This window comes from Rhipicephalus microplus, chromosome 7, assembly GCF_043290135.1.
Source record: "Rhipicephalus microplus isolate Deutch F79 chromosome 7, USDA_Rmic, whole genome shotgun sequence".
NCBI lineage: Eukaryota > Metazoa > Arthropoda > Arachnida > Ixodida > Ixodidae > Rhipicephalus > Rhipicephalus microplus.
Window position 1 is genome coordinate 84,311,024 of NC_134706.1, and position 14,470 is coordinate 84,325,493.

Consider the following 14,470-nt stretch of genomic DNA (forward strand, 5'->3'; position numbering starts at 1 on the left):
TGCGAAGCATGCCGAGGGAACGTGACTTTGCTGCTACCATTGAGCGAAACGTTACAATATTACGCTAAATATATGTACAAGTATTGTGCGCACAGGCATATGTTGAATGTAGCAGTTGTGTATGGTTCCATAACGATCCTAGCAGCAATGCAGTCATTGCCAGAAGCGGTAAGCTTATGCTTAGCACTTGTGCTTGCGATGGTGGAAGCGCTGGCTAGTGCCCTGTATCATCGTCAGACGATGGTGACTAAATATAGAATTGACGTTAACCCGACGTGACGCCGTATGTTTATAGAATTGCATAGCCAGCACTTACAGGCAAATGACATTTCACCAACATTACGCCTGCATTACGCCTGCCTGAAAAAGACACTATAGGGTCTTTTTCCAAAGCAGTTTTGAGCCCTGGCTTGGCTCTCTAGTGTAAGACTTCACCGTCCACAGCCCGTGGTTTGCGGGTATGTGCCACACGTGCTTGAAGAAGGCGTTTGACGATCAACGTACCCGATCAGTTTTTGTTTTGTTTTGCAATAGATAGATAGCTAGCTAGCTAGCTAGCTAGCTAGCTAGATAGATAGATAGATAGATAGATAGATAGATAGATAGATAGATAGATAGATAGATAGATAGATAGATAGATAGATATGCTCAAATTGCCGGTAGACCGAAATGCTTCGCATGTGAAACGTACTAGCGTCTATGGGAGTGACAAGCAACGCGCCAAACAGCCCAATCAATATAGGTTACAAAGTAGTAATGGAGTATTCCTAAACTTGTAGTTCATACTTACCTTTAGGACGGAACAAGTCACTGGTAAATATTACAATATAGCTGATGGAAGTTTAAAAAAGATTCCTCGACGTACCCTACACAAAGAACGACTGTCCACGGTTAGTATAGCTTCTATACGATCAAATTTAGAGAAGCGCGCTCCACTCTGGAGCTATATTGAGCTTACTGGGCGGATATCACTGCGGTCTGTATAAGTGCGAACGAAATTGTTTGAAATTGTCGCATCGTCCGTAGCATTCAATCCGGAAGTATGACACCTGAGGAGAGCGATTCCTCAAGCAAGAAAATGCAGGAAGCGTTTATACGGACAAACTGCCCAATCAACCGATCATTACTTATACCTGTACGAAATGTAAGCATCGATTGTTGTTTCCCATCTTTACAGCGAAGCGCTCGGCGGCGTTGGGGCAGCTTAAAGAGCGTCCGTTGTCTGTTCATATACCTTTCCTGGACAAAGTGCCAGGTTACCAAATCACGACGTTTGCCATTTCAGGAAATGTAACAAGTATGACGGATGATATGCAAGCAAATGATACGCTATGACGACGATCCCGACAGAAGAAAACTGGCACACGTACTTGTTTATACAGCCTCACAGTGCCGCAGCCACATCATAAACGAATGATTGGCAGTAAATTTTGCAGACATCGACGATCGTACTCGTATATTATACAGCGCACGCGGGCATGATTCATTCAGTGACAAAATCTGCTGTGTTCCCACACAGAGCTCCTTGTCAATAAGATGTTCATTAATGCACCATTCCACAGCTGTGAGAGAGCTTTAGAACCGATCGCTATAGTTACCGTTTTATCTTCGCGGTGGCACCGGCAAAGTATCTCGCGAGATGTCTGGCCATGCCCGTTTAATCGTGGGGATTCCTGAAAAATCAGCAGATTCTCGGGCAAATCAGGAGTCGAGAGATGAAGGTCCAATTTCTGGCATGGCGGAAGGAAGTTTGGAGAGAGCGTTGCGCAATGCAATAGAAAAAAAAAAGTTATACGTACAGCACTGATAATATATGATTGCATCGAATTATATTGCAAATGGGCTCCACAGCCTTAACTGACGTAAGTTACTATTCTACCAATTAAACTCTAATCACAAGTGCTCGACAAGCACACTAGGGGAAAAAAGAGAGTCCCTTTTAGGGGACCGAAGCTCCTTAGGCCGTGGGTTATTCCTTCTTCTCTATGTAGCATGTAGCAACCTCTAGTTTACGACTTGCTTAATAGATGGCGTTGTCTGTATATGCCCTAGTAGTCACTGGAAAAAAAATTATTTTTTCCAGCGACTCTATGCCCTAGGCACGGAGGAAGGAAAGATATAAGAGGGCATACCTAGCCGGCGCGCAACGTGCAAAGTGTGGAGTAAATGACATCACGGCGGCCATATTCACTGGGCATAATGGCAGCGTTGCTATGGTTACGTGTTACGCAGTGGAGCAGGTCTAGCAGTGAGCGGCTGGCGGCGGCATCCCCAGGTCTCGTGCTGAGCCGTGGCGGACAATATCCGTGCTCTGCACCGCGATATCCTGGCAGTTACTGTACTCTTAGCAACGTTTACGAATCCTTTTGTCCATCACGGGGTTTCAACAGTCCGTAGAACGAGTGCATGTGTCGTGCGGATGATGACGCGGATGAAGCAATTAGTGTTCAGCTAAATTGCGTTGGGCACCATGACGAAGCGGAACGACGACGAACGCCGTGCAAGTCAGTGACGGTTTGGCAGTGCCCCTGCTTGTGACAACGGACGACACTGTTGAGCCCAGGAAGACGCATTAAGGACCATGTGCACATACGTAGTTTCGTGTTGTGTGTGTACAGTAACAATTTGCATGTGCTTATTAAGACACCTTTTCTGTTCCGCTTCGCATACTCTCCCCCAGCATTGCATGTAATCTAAATGTAACAGCAACCGCGTTCAAGTGTCACTTGCACCGTGCTCAAAGTCACCACGGTCGCAGAATGCTGACACCGGCGAGTTTCACGCGGAACACGTACAAAGTGGCCGGGCGCTGCTTAGGCCGCGTGGCGGAATGCAACCATAGAAGGCACACAACCGATCGTGTTGTCTGTACAGTTGCTGAATTAATGAAGTGAAAGCACTCACCGTTGTCAGTGCATCTAGCACGCGTTTTCTTGTACTTGCTTCGCTGTCGGTGAGCTGTTACTCGCTGTTAATGCTCGGACGAAATGATTTCGCCGAAGGTGTCGCGCTGGCCCAGAGTGTTGAGCCCCGTCCCATTATTTTCGGAACGCCACGACACGCGCGCTGCGCAGCTCACATGCTTTCCGAGCCGGAGAGAGAGTCGTGCCTTCTGACTTTACATTCGAATGTAAACAAGAGAGGAGAATTTGCCCAGTCAATATGGCCGACTTCCGGCTTCATCGCGGCTTCACAACGAGTGACGTCAGGGCCTCTCCTACCCTTCCTTCCTCCGTGGCTCTAGGGAATAATATAACCAGATGGCGTCAGAGGTTTTCACACCATATCCACTAAGTAACTGATGATGAGTGGGGCGAAGCGTCTGTCCGTCCAACCGTGTGAGCAACTGTCCATGCGCCCGTCCGTTCACCCAACCATACATACTTCCGTCCGTCCGTTTGTGCTTCCGTCCGTCTGTCTATCCATGCATGCTTCCGTCCATGCTTCTGTCCGTCAGTCTGTCTGTCCATCCCTGCGTCTGTCCGTGCTTCTGTCCGTCCATCCATACAGATGGACGCTTCACCCCACTCATCATCATTCAATTGTGGTATGCAGAGTTTTTCAATTATGAACAGATGCCAAACGGATGGACAACATTCGACCTTGAGGTACTTTGCCCAAGAAATAATCTGCAGATCATCGTTCAACTGCAGTGACTTGTCACACCTTGTAAGCAATCCACTTAATATTCGGGTAAATGTCCTGTGCATATTTGATGGATATTTTGAAAAATCTATATGCTACACGTGCAAGCACGATAAGTACCAGTACGAACTGACTGAAATGCTATAATTCACTATGCACAATAATCTCACATCTTTACGGTGTTTCTGTGAGACCTATGCTATGGCATGATCGAGTGCTTGCAAGGACGCTCAGACATCGCATTTGGGCTCAACATTGGCTAAGGATTGCAACTAAGCCTCAGCCTGGTGCAGTATAACCTGGTTCTTGAAAGTTGACTGCAAAAGGGACAATACAAGCGCCGCCTCATCCCTTCTCAAACATGGCCATACATTGCGCTGCTCCTTGATAAAGGTAATTTCTATATGATAAATGCTTAGGTTTTACATTCCGATACCTCGGTTTCATTATGGGGGAAGCCGTCCAGCAGGGTTCTGAAAATTTTGACGGCCTGGTGCTCTTCAGGCGCCTAAATCTAAGCACGCAGGCCTCAAGCATTATCACTTTCGTGGAAAATGCGGCCATCCCAGGCGGATTTCAATCGCATGATCTTCAGGTCCGCACTTGAACACTATTACCACTAGACCGCAGCAGCTGGTGATTTTCACGAGCCCGCTTCGTTATTCTTTCGAAGGAAAGCATCACACGGCATGAACGCTTCGACAAAGGGCTCCACAAAAACAAGACACCTACCGGAAATCTCTGACCTAGACTGCATGTAACCTTCCAATCTTCTTGTCTTCAGGGCAAATACTAAAAAAAATTTGTAGTAGCTTAGCTCGACTATGCCAGGATATATGTGGCGTGAGCTACGGACAGACGAACGAACCACAGACGGAAGGGCGAACTAGCGAGTGAGGGACCTCATGCGAGTCAAGTCCCAGTTGACTAGTGACACACCATGTGAGGATATTGCAAGTTTATTGTGCACTAATAGGTAAACTTGGTGATCCAAGTCATATCCGGTGCGCCAGCTGAGCGCCGTGTCACAACACTGCTCCTCGCGCTTGCACAGAACTGCTCACCGTAAGCCACGCGAAAACTGTTCAACTTTGCCCAGTGTAGCTTATGCTACAAAAATAGTGGTCCAGCACAGAGCGCTGTGATAACTTTCCTAACAAAGCTATGCACTTGAAATGCGAGCATTGCAATGTGCATTTACCATAGGGCAAACTTGGGCATGTTGACGAAGCACAGTAAAACACACAGCCCAAATAACAACGGAGACACACGACGCAACACTAACGAAGCTGACATCGTGAGCAAACATAGCAACACACACGTACAAGTGTGATTATGGAAACTGGGATCTCTCAAAAGTTGGGCGATGAATGTATCAGTTTGGCGTCTATCAAGGCATAAAATAAAGAGCCGACATTTCTTCGCTCTGATTTTCAAAGATGATGGGAATGTATGTGCTTTGACATGCGTATTGTTGCAGCTGCTTGTCTGCATATATGTGAGAAAAAATTACCGAATAAACTGCTGTAGGAATCAGTGCACGGTGCATGTCCTTCCTGTGTCCTCGCTGTTATTTGCGCTGTGTGTTTTACAAAGTGCATTCTGTGTTACCTACCGCAAGCAGTTATTACATAGTATATTTCATTTCGAATAAATAGCACGATTGAAATCGCTGCTTTCTAGTGTTTCATGTTGTCTCACTTGGTACACTTTTGAGTAACAGAACAATGAACAGCTCAGATACCTATAGTCTTCTCGCTTTAAACATAAGCTTTTAGCAAGCGCCGTTCCGCCCGAGATTTTCTGTGAATGCTCCACTAGACATAACTACCCAAGTGCAGCAGCCGACTAGGCTGTGCAGTGCACTGTTCTTGCCGAAAACCAGCAACAAGTATTACTATTGAAGATAAAAAAAATAAAGCATCCCTCTAGGAGTGGTTTACTCTTACATTCTCTTTTAAACCTGCACCAAAGAGAGATTTTGTATTGCCCAGATCGGTGGCGTTCCAATGAGCAAACAAAAGAAGCAAGGAACCAGAAAAAATCAACTATAAGGAACTGAAAACTAATTGTTATGGTACCTTTTAACTAATTGTTATGGTACCTTTTTCCTCTAGCGCAGAAAAAACTCAGCGGTCAGAAAATGCTAACGCGACTATGACTGCGAAAATATATCAATTTTTTATCTGCTGTATGTGTCGATCAAGTAGTACACACAACACATGCTGTGAACACTGGCAGGCAAGCGTGATAGCGATTATACACTAACAAACAAGACAGGCTTTACAAATCGAGCATGTTGCTGAATATCTTTAAATGCAGCCTGCAGTACGCTGTGAGCATGCGCCGCGGCTCAATGCAGCTTTACGGCATTCCATTATGGCCACCACACAAGCACTCCATCTCAGCATAAACTCCTTTTACACAACAATCAGCGTAGTAAGAAGCACTGAGGCCTCACAGTACACAGACTGCGATTTTAAGCACGCCCATAATCTGTTTAAATGGCAGACAGCGTACAGAAGTTCGAACGATCTACTCTGAAGAAAACAGGTCATGCACCAGAAGAAAGTCAGGACATCACAAACATTTGTAATATCCCGACTTCCTTCTTGAATCCGTGTATGCATGCCCCGTTTTTTTTTAGAATGAATACGTGCCCACTAGATCTGCTTTGTGTTACTCTAAGCTTTATTGCTAGTACTCTGAGCCCTTTTCCATGTTTTCCTACTCATCAGAACAGTTGTACTACTTTGGCTTCTTTAATTGCTATCCGAACTATTCCTTTGCGTAGTACAAAGAACTGTCCACCGGGCAGGACAACGTACCGCTTTTTCGTGCCGTTCAAGCTCAACTTGGTAATATAGATGCAAGACTTGTAAAGGTTTCTGCAGCGGAAAGATTGCCTGATCGCACAGTTGTACCCTACAGAAGTAATGTGTTCAAACTTAAACAAACGTTGCTTTCAAAGTGAAACTTCGATATATGGGGCGCCGCGAGTTCTATGCCTAGACAAAGAAAAAAATAAAGAGACCGGAAAGGCTACATTTTTTATGTTCAACATTGCTCCAAATGCTGACACTCACTCCATATTTCTAAGTGGTTATCAAAAGAAAAAAAAAGTGCTGCCTGTAACTTTCTATCCTTGAGATGACACCTCAATATGTCGGCAGAAGTAGAGGGTAACAGCAATAAAAGGGATAGGAAAAAAAAAAGATAAGAGAAGATAAATAAAAAATAAAAAGACACAGTCGCTCCTTCTCCCTCAGGGCGCTCAAACACCGTGACAACACGGGACCATCTGGAAAAGCCACTGAAAAGGTCAAGAATAAAGATTTTTGCCAAAGAAGCTTGAGATGAGATGGTCATTATAAGACGGGAGTGCCCGAAGCACTCGCCTGGGCCCAGAAACGAAAAAAATGAGTGTTCAGATGAGCTCACGGGTGGGAGTCCAGATGGCTTCGATGTTATAATCCAGCCGTATAAATCCCCGGCACGATGACTTCATGCGCAGCGAAAACCGCGGCACACAATCCAGGCACTGAAGAACCAACCTGCAGGAGCACAAGCACTGCACGAATTGTCACAGCTAGTGCGGCCATCACTGCGTCCTTTAATCGGGTCAGCCTTAAAGGCCAGCATATCCAAAGGAAGTTCTGAGGAGGCCGTTGTGCTCGAAGAGACAGGAGGTCCACTCGTAAGAGGGGAGGGGCGGTTGCCAACGCCGATGGGTCACCACCGGGGACAGCATCGCGAAAGGAACGACCCTTCACTTCTGCAGCACTGCCACGCTTGTCAACGTTGTTGACAGCAGTCCTGGCTTTCCAACACTTGATGGTGCGTCATGGGGTCATCTGAGGAGGCGAGGATGACGGCGGTCTCGCACTGAATCTGCCAGGAAGGGCAGCATGGTTCACTCGCTGAATGTTTGCAGCTGCAGTTAATGCAGCGAGGGTACTCTGAAAGGCACGATGCATTCGGGTGGCTGCCCCTGCACCGGAGGCAGCACTTTTCGCGCGAGATGGTGCTCATGGCGTGGCCGAACCAGACACAAAGGGTGCACTGCAGGGGTCGGGACAGGCGCAGACAGACCGGCCTGCGCCACTTGAAGAGGAACACCACCGTTGGTACGATGGTTCAGTCAAGGGTGATGATTGTGCACCGGCCACGCCACACATGCAGAAAGATGGGGATGAAAGTTTACAAAGAAGAGTGAATAGACATCTCCTCCTCCACAATGCACTGCGCTAGGCGCCCTAACGAGGCTCGCAGGACCTCGACCGAGACGGCCGAGGTGATGTTTGCCGAGATGTCAGCGACGTCATAGTCCACGTCGACCCCATTACCGCCACAAAGATGCTGTCCTCGAGGAGCTTGGACTTGACGTTGTTGGAACAGATCCTCCGAACTCCCAGAAGTTGAGAAGAGTGTGCTACAGGGATCACATTCACGGCAACAAGGTTGCGCTGAAAGTTCACGCGGACGCGCCAGGTAGCGGCAAATCTGGAAAGAAACGCCGTGGTGGTATCACGAGACGTGGTGAGAAAATTTGCCTTTTTTCCCACTGGTGTGCAGCCCCTGCCTCTCCCCACTGTTGTGGGAGAGGCAGGGGCTGGAGGTACAAGCACCAAGGTTGAATTGACGATCAGTTGCCGGGTTGGGCAAGAGAGTTGGAGAATGGACGGCAAAGCGCAGTGAGATTTCTCCATTTTGTTAGATTGTCGTGTCCGATGTTGCAGTGACAAGGTCAGCGTGTGGTGCTCCCAGGAGGAGCTGGAGACGGACGACGTGTCGATCTTTGTGGAGACCGTTAAAAAAGGGGTGCCCTGAATGAAACTCTTCCTGCGCTCTCATGGGCGATGGAGGCGATCCATTCACCGTACGGGAATCGGCAGAGATTGAGCTTGAAGTGGAGCTGTTTCAGCAGCAACCGCTAGTTTTGTAAGCTTCGACAGGCTGCAGCGGTACATTTCGTCGCTATACGTTCGGTTTCCTCTTCTTTTTCCGGCTCGGCTCCCATGTGAACTTTTATTTCCTGTGCCGCCTCTCGGCGCTGCACTTAAGTGTGGGGCAGGTTCGACACTCCCGGAGTTTCCAACGAGTCTCCATGTTTAGCCTGCAACACTTTTTGAGCATGGTCAAAAAACACTGCCGATCGACAATGAAGGCTCCCGACAACATGCGAGCCAAATAATATAGCACAGCATGCAGCCTGGAAATCACAATAAATTATTAAAGTCAGCAAAAATTCCTTTCTCTTCTCTTGACAAATGACATAAGATGCTCAAAAACCACTTCTAGAAAGCCCATCTATCAGCCACTGGCTGATTTGAACTTGACGTGCTTGGTCCTTGGTGATCGCCGCAACATGCAGCGACTTGTCCACGTGCGCGCGATCACACTGACAAAGTCGTGCATTCAAAGAAAAAGAAAACGAAAAAAGTGCTCAAGGTCACAGAGGCACGCCTGACGAATTTTCTTTGCGCCTGCCAACCCTCCTTGCTTAGCCTGCAGCACTTTTGTCAGGACAAGAGAAGAGAGAATGCAATTGCAGCATGCGACAAAGCTTTATAACTCCACTTGCACTGGACCAATTCTTCAAATTTTCACGCTGTTGAATTCATGAAGCAATAAGCTCTTCAATGAGTTTATTCCATGGTTACTTGAAAAAGTGTTTCAGGCCCCCTTTAAGCCGGCTGGGCACACGGAAGCACGAAGTGGCAGCAAAAAGAAAAACAGGCCGGCGAGAGCACAGGCACAAAAGCGTGCTCTTGCCGTGAAAGCCCAGATTGTTCTGCACACTGCAGATCTCTCTCCAAAGGCTGTATGAAAAGCAAAAGCCCACAACTACAAAATTCTCTGGCAGTTCACAGATCTACATGCTTTCCCAGTTGCCTGACAAACTCCAAAAGCTAACGCCGAACAGCAGTTGCTAGCAATACGTCCATTCGACACACACTAAAAAAATAGAGTAATAAAAGCAGGGCTACGAAATTAAAATTTATTGCACTTAGATTATTTGCAAGCAGCTTTTAAATTTTTTCACTACTGCCATTCATATGAACACTGGAAATATGCAGTTCTCAGTTGTCCCCTTGCCCCCATGTAGTGACATGGTAATATCTTGACTGTTTCCTGATCTGAAAAATAAAACAAATGCAGTACAAAATGCATTACTTCTTCATAATTAAAAAGATATCCATGGAATTAATAATACTTCCTTAACTATACCAAGGTGAGCTATGGTGCAATTAACCAAAAAAAGAAAACCTGTGAACAAGCACTTTGGGTCAAAAGCATGTGTACAAATTTTACACAACAGTGCTTTCAAACCTCTTTTTGTTTCCTTTGCCTTAGGGCCACAATACAATATATGCTTATTCATACAGATTCATTATTTTACTGCTTATACTCCGACACTGGTAAAACCATATACTTACAAACAGGCTGGCACTGATTAGCTTTCATGGGCTTCTTGCAGCTTCAGCCACACGCCATCCAATGGATAAGCCAACGTGAATGACGAGCCTAGCTTCAAGTCACCCTGTATTTCGAAATGACCACTGTCAATTAATTTCCAAGTACTATAACAAATTGAGATAGGAGCCCTGGCAAATTTCTAAGGACACGCCCTCTGTCAAAATATAGTGAAGTTAACAGTGGAAGACTTTCATTACAGGTGAAACGTAGTGCATTAGAAAATTGACAGCATCACAAGTAGGCCAGAGAACACCAGTACAGAAGTGTGCAAAGAACTTCCAATCACAGCTCATGGCATTAGGTTCCTGCCATTCAGAAAGCCTCTGGCTGATAATACTCCTTATGACCTGTTTATGTTGTTGGGACTTTATTTAGTATGGAAAAGTCGCATGATTTATAGACACACAGAGCCACCACGGTTGATGAGATCTGTCTTCCAAGAAGCAGCTGCTCAAGTGCGCAGTGTCATTGAGACTTTTGACCCCATTCCGGAGTGGATTCTCGTTCTTGACACTTGTGTGTGTTTGCCTGACTTCTGATGAAGTATGTTGTGTGTACTTTACTGGTGATAATTTCATTCATTGAAGAAAAAAAAAAAAACCACAGTAGCTCAGTGGTAGAATACTGGGCTAGCACCCAGCATACTCAGGTTCGAGCCCCACTGTGTCATGGATGCTAGGTGTTTTTTTTTTAATTGGCGCAATGTGGTTACGGACACCGGCGGCATACACATGCGTGCGACCCAAGTTGTGATGTCATAAGAGCTTTCGCTGTAAAATGAACAGCTTAAGCTTTTGTTATGCCATATGCCTCCTTATTATCTTAGTGGTTTTCATGATATCACTTTCGTACAGGTTTGCGGCTAATAATAACTTTTTACTTCCTAAGGTTCGTACTAACTATGGTAAATCATCTTCACTCTTCTGTACCATCACCATATGGAATAATTTGCCAACTTCGCTAAAATGCAAAGTTTCTTTATTTTCTTTTAAAAACTCATTAAAAGAGTACCTGTTAAATAGTTGATCTATCATCTTGTTTGTGTTGTTTTATGCTGTATTATTCGTTTTTTGATTTCATGCCTTTTTTGTTTTCATTCTGCTTTACATATTTTTGCTTATACGATTCTAACAGCTGCTCGTGCTTTTATTATTTCTAATGATCACCGAGGGTCCCGTTGCAGTCTTGTACTTTGGGACCCTCTTCTGTATATTTTACTCCCTGTAACATCCTTTTATGACATGATAATAAACTGATTGATTGATTGATTGATTGAACTGGTTACAGCCTAGCGGGCTCAGACACAGAAAATACACACTGTGACTGCAATGCAATGGTAGTGCTATCTGCCACTGCCACAGCGAAATGTTGTGGGATGTGCTGCAGTGACAAAAATTGCCATAATTTTGTTACATCATTGTAGCCATACCATAACAGATAATTGAAAATAGGCTGCATTGGTATCACTTCAGACAACATAAACATAAGGCAGCATACAGGCTACCCCCAGTCATGAATTAATCCTGGGTTATATCAAACTATTTACATAAATATCCTTAAGCAGATCACTCCCTTTGAAGAAAAAATTGAGATAGCTTTCATCTAAGAGTGAGCATTATCTTCATCTTGTAAAGCTCAGTTGTGTAGCACATTTATGATAAACCTTTCAAACAATGAGGAACACTTTTTGGTATTAAAAGTTGCCAAAATAAGGGTATTATGCAAACAATCACAACTGAAAAATTAATTTTACGAATCAATAGTAACTAGCAGTTATTAAAGAAAACAATAACTTGTGCACTGAACCATATTAACAGCAACGTGTCTAAACTAAAGAGAATTATGAAAATATTGATAAAGATTATATCCCTCACAATTAGCTAACCAAAAAGGGCTTGAACTGTTAGAATTCACAAGCTATTCTGAATTGACCTGTCTCACTCTACACATGAGTGCATAAATGACCAGTGAGGCAAATTTTATGCCTAAATATTCATTTCAAGAGCAGTTATTACGTTTCCAGTAGGTCTAGATTTCAAAAGGAAAGTTTTGAAAAAGACTGGAATAGAAATGTTTAGAAAAAAATGTCCACCACGTCTTAAAATTCATCACACTTAGAACTTCGGTGCTCCTTACAATGTGCCTGTTGTTCTTTCGTGTGAGCAGAAGTGCACAACACTTTGCTTGTCCATTTAGTGCTGAAGGGTTTATTAATGTGCAGACTCCAAATAAAAGACCAGAATGAAGGCTTTATTTGCCTGGTAGCCAACTGTGATGCCTAATGCTTATCATGATTAGTTAAGTCCCTGTTTCCAGATAACGTTTGTTTAGAGCACAGAAAAAAACATATGTACCAAGTAGTGAGGGAAGCAACCTCTCACTTTTTTATCAGATTTTGCAGCAGTAAAAGTACTGCTTTGGAGCAGTCATTTGTGTTTTTTTTTTCCGGAGTAGAAAAAATGCTAGTTTGAAGCAGTTTGGTGCAATAGGAGCAGGTGGCAAAATATGCCACACAACAGCTAGAGTTCAAAGCATCATTGATGTGTCTCATAAATATTATGAGTTATATTACAGACTACAATCAACCTACTTCCAAAAAACAAACAATTAAAAATATGGTTGGTTATAGAATTTACCCTGCAATAAGCTATACTACGTGTATATTGAATATACCCACAGTTGTGGCAGAAATGATATTATGTCTGTTAAAGTGGAGTACAACATTATAGAAATGACCACAGTCACATACAACTGTTGCCAAAAGCAGCAGATGAGAAGTAGTACGAGACCAAAGCAATCGACCATTTTAACATTTCACGAGAAGAGCCTGTGGGTAAAACAATGAAAAAGCTAAACGAGCTATGTGCTTGGCATGCCAGTTATTGTTGTATAAATAAGACCAGAAACAATAAAGCTGCAAACTTGCATACTAGGATGACAGTACTGCAATGGTTCTTGGTTTCTCTGGGTTTTGTCAAAAGGTCGCACAGTTAAAGTTCCTCATTTTTATTTTCTCAGTGCTGTTTTAGAGCAGGCGCAGAGCATTTAGTAAAACCAAAAATCAGCTTGGATCAGCATCTGTAGCACCATTTTATTTTTTATTTTTTTTGAGCAGTTAGAAGGAATTGGAGCTGCACTTCCATCACAGTACCAACAAGATTTTGGATAGTTCCGTCTAGCTCCCCTTTACTCAATTTTTTGATCAATTTCGAGAGCATTAGGCATTAGATGTTTCTTTTTAAAGTATACTACGACAAAATTTCATGACATAACATTCATAAGTAGTTGAGTTCAGACACAATATTTAATGATAAGCTTTCAGTTACAGTTTCATATGTACATAGAAACCGCTCAAAAGATGCTCGTAACTTTTAAATGATTCAAATAAACATAAAATTGTTTGTGCTAATATTCTTCAATAAACAGGGACAATAAAAACTTAGCAAAATGTAAATTTTATTTTTCTGAAGACTCATTTTTTCAAGTGGTGCCATACCATAAGACTATGTGTGACATCTAATATACATCAACATTTCTTTAGCGTAAAAATTCGCCTTGTGCATTGGGTAAGTACGTTGCCGCACAGTGTTTCTCCATTATGAGTGATCACCTCACAGATGAAAAAGAACTCAAAATGGCTTGCAGCTCCTTCAGTAGCCCAGTCTTATAAATTAATCAAATACACGGGAAAAGTTTGCCCCATATGTGCATGTTTCACTGCAAATGTCATCGAAAGACAATAGTCTTGCTTGTACAGAGAGTGAACAAAACGTTTTCTTGACGTTTTGGGCGAGAAAATCGGTGAATTGTATTCTGGAAGCGTTGTGTTAGGGAGTCTCGATCCGTGCAGCGAAGGCTAACGAGCTGATCGAGGCACGTTATACAGGAGTGCCATCTGGCAGTTATCTTCGAAAACGAAGGAAGGCATGCGCGCCCGCGGAGAACGATGCGCGCCTGTCTCGGAGGCGACAAGGAGTAGAACACAAAGCGAAAGGCAGGTGCCACCTTGGCACCGGGTTGTGTCGTCTTAGCAAAGCATTAGAAACTCTTGCCTTTTTGAGCATCGCATTGCACTGTCAGCACGGCATGATAAAAGCTACGGTCCTTAGAATTACTTGTGTGTGCCTTCTCTAGTATAAAGGCACACATACAAATCATCGATGTGTTCTTGTGGTGCCTCAGATATGCACAATGATTGCTTTTTAATTGACAATCGCACAAGTATGAATGCTGAAACTTGAGCAATATTGGTCAGCCCTGCGGATGGGGTTGGCCATTTGAAGTATGATTTGGTGCCTTTGGGGGGATCGGAGATCGTTACCGCGAACAAACAGGCAAATGTACA

General features: G+C 44.1%; 1 protein-coding gene across 3 annotated transcripts in view; it reads right to left on the reverse strand.

Moving 5' to 3' along the window:
- Positions 1-9,632: 9,632 nt before the first annotated feature.
- Positions 9,633-14,470, reverse strand: part of LOC119179917 (cytochrome P450 3A24) — a 36,191-nt gene continuing 31,353 nt past the window's right edge. For 2 of the 3 annotated variants that reach the window (XM_075869388.1, XM_075869390.1), the window contains 2 exons: positions 10,086-10,189; positions 9,633-9,785 (listed from right to left, as the gene is read on the reverse strand). In XM_075869388.1, the coding sequence (XP_075725503.1) occupies positions 10,103-10,189 (87 nt within the window). In that variant the 3' untranslated portion in view covers positions 9,633-9,785; positions 10,086-10,102. The remainder of the gene's footprint in view (positions 9,786-10,085; positions 10,190-14,470) is intronic. The other variant, XM_075869389.1, reaches the window with a different exon arrangement.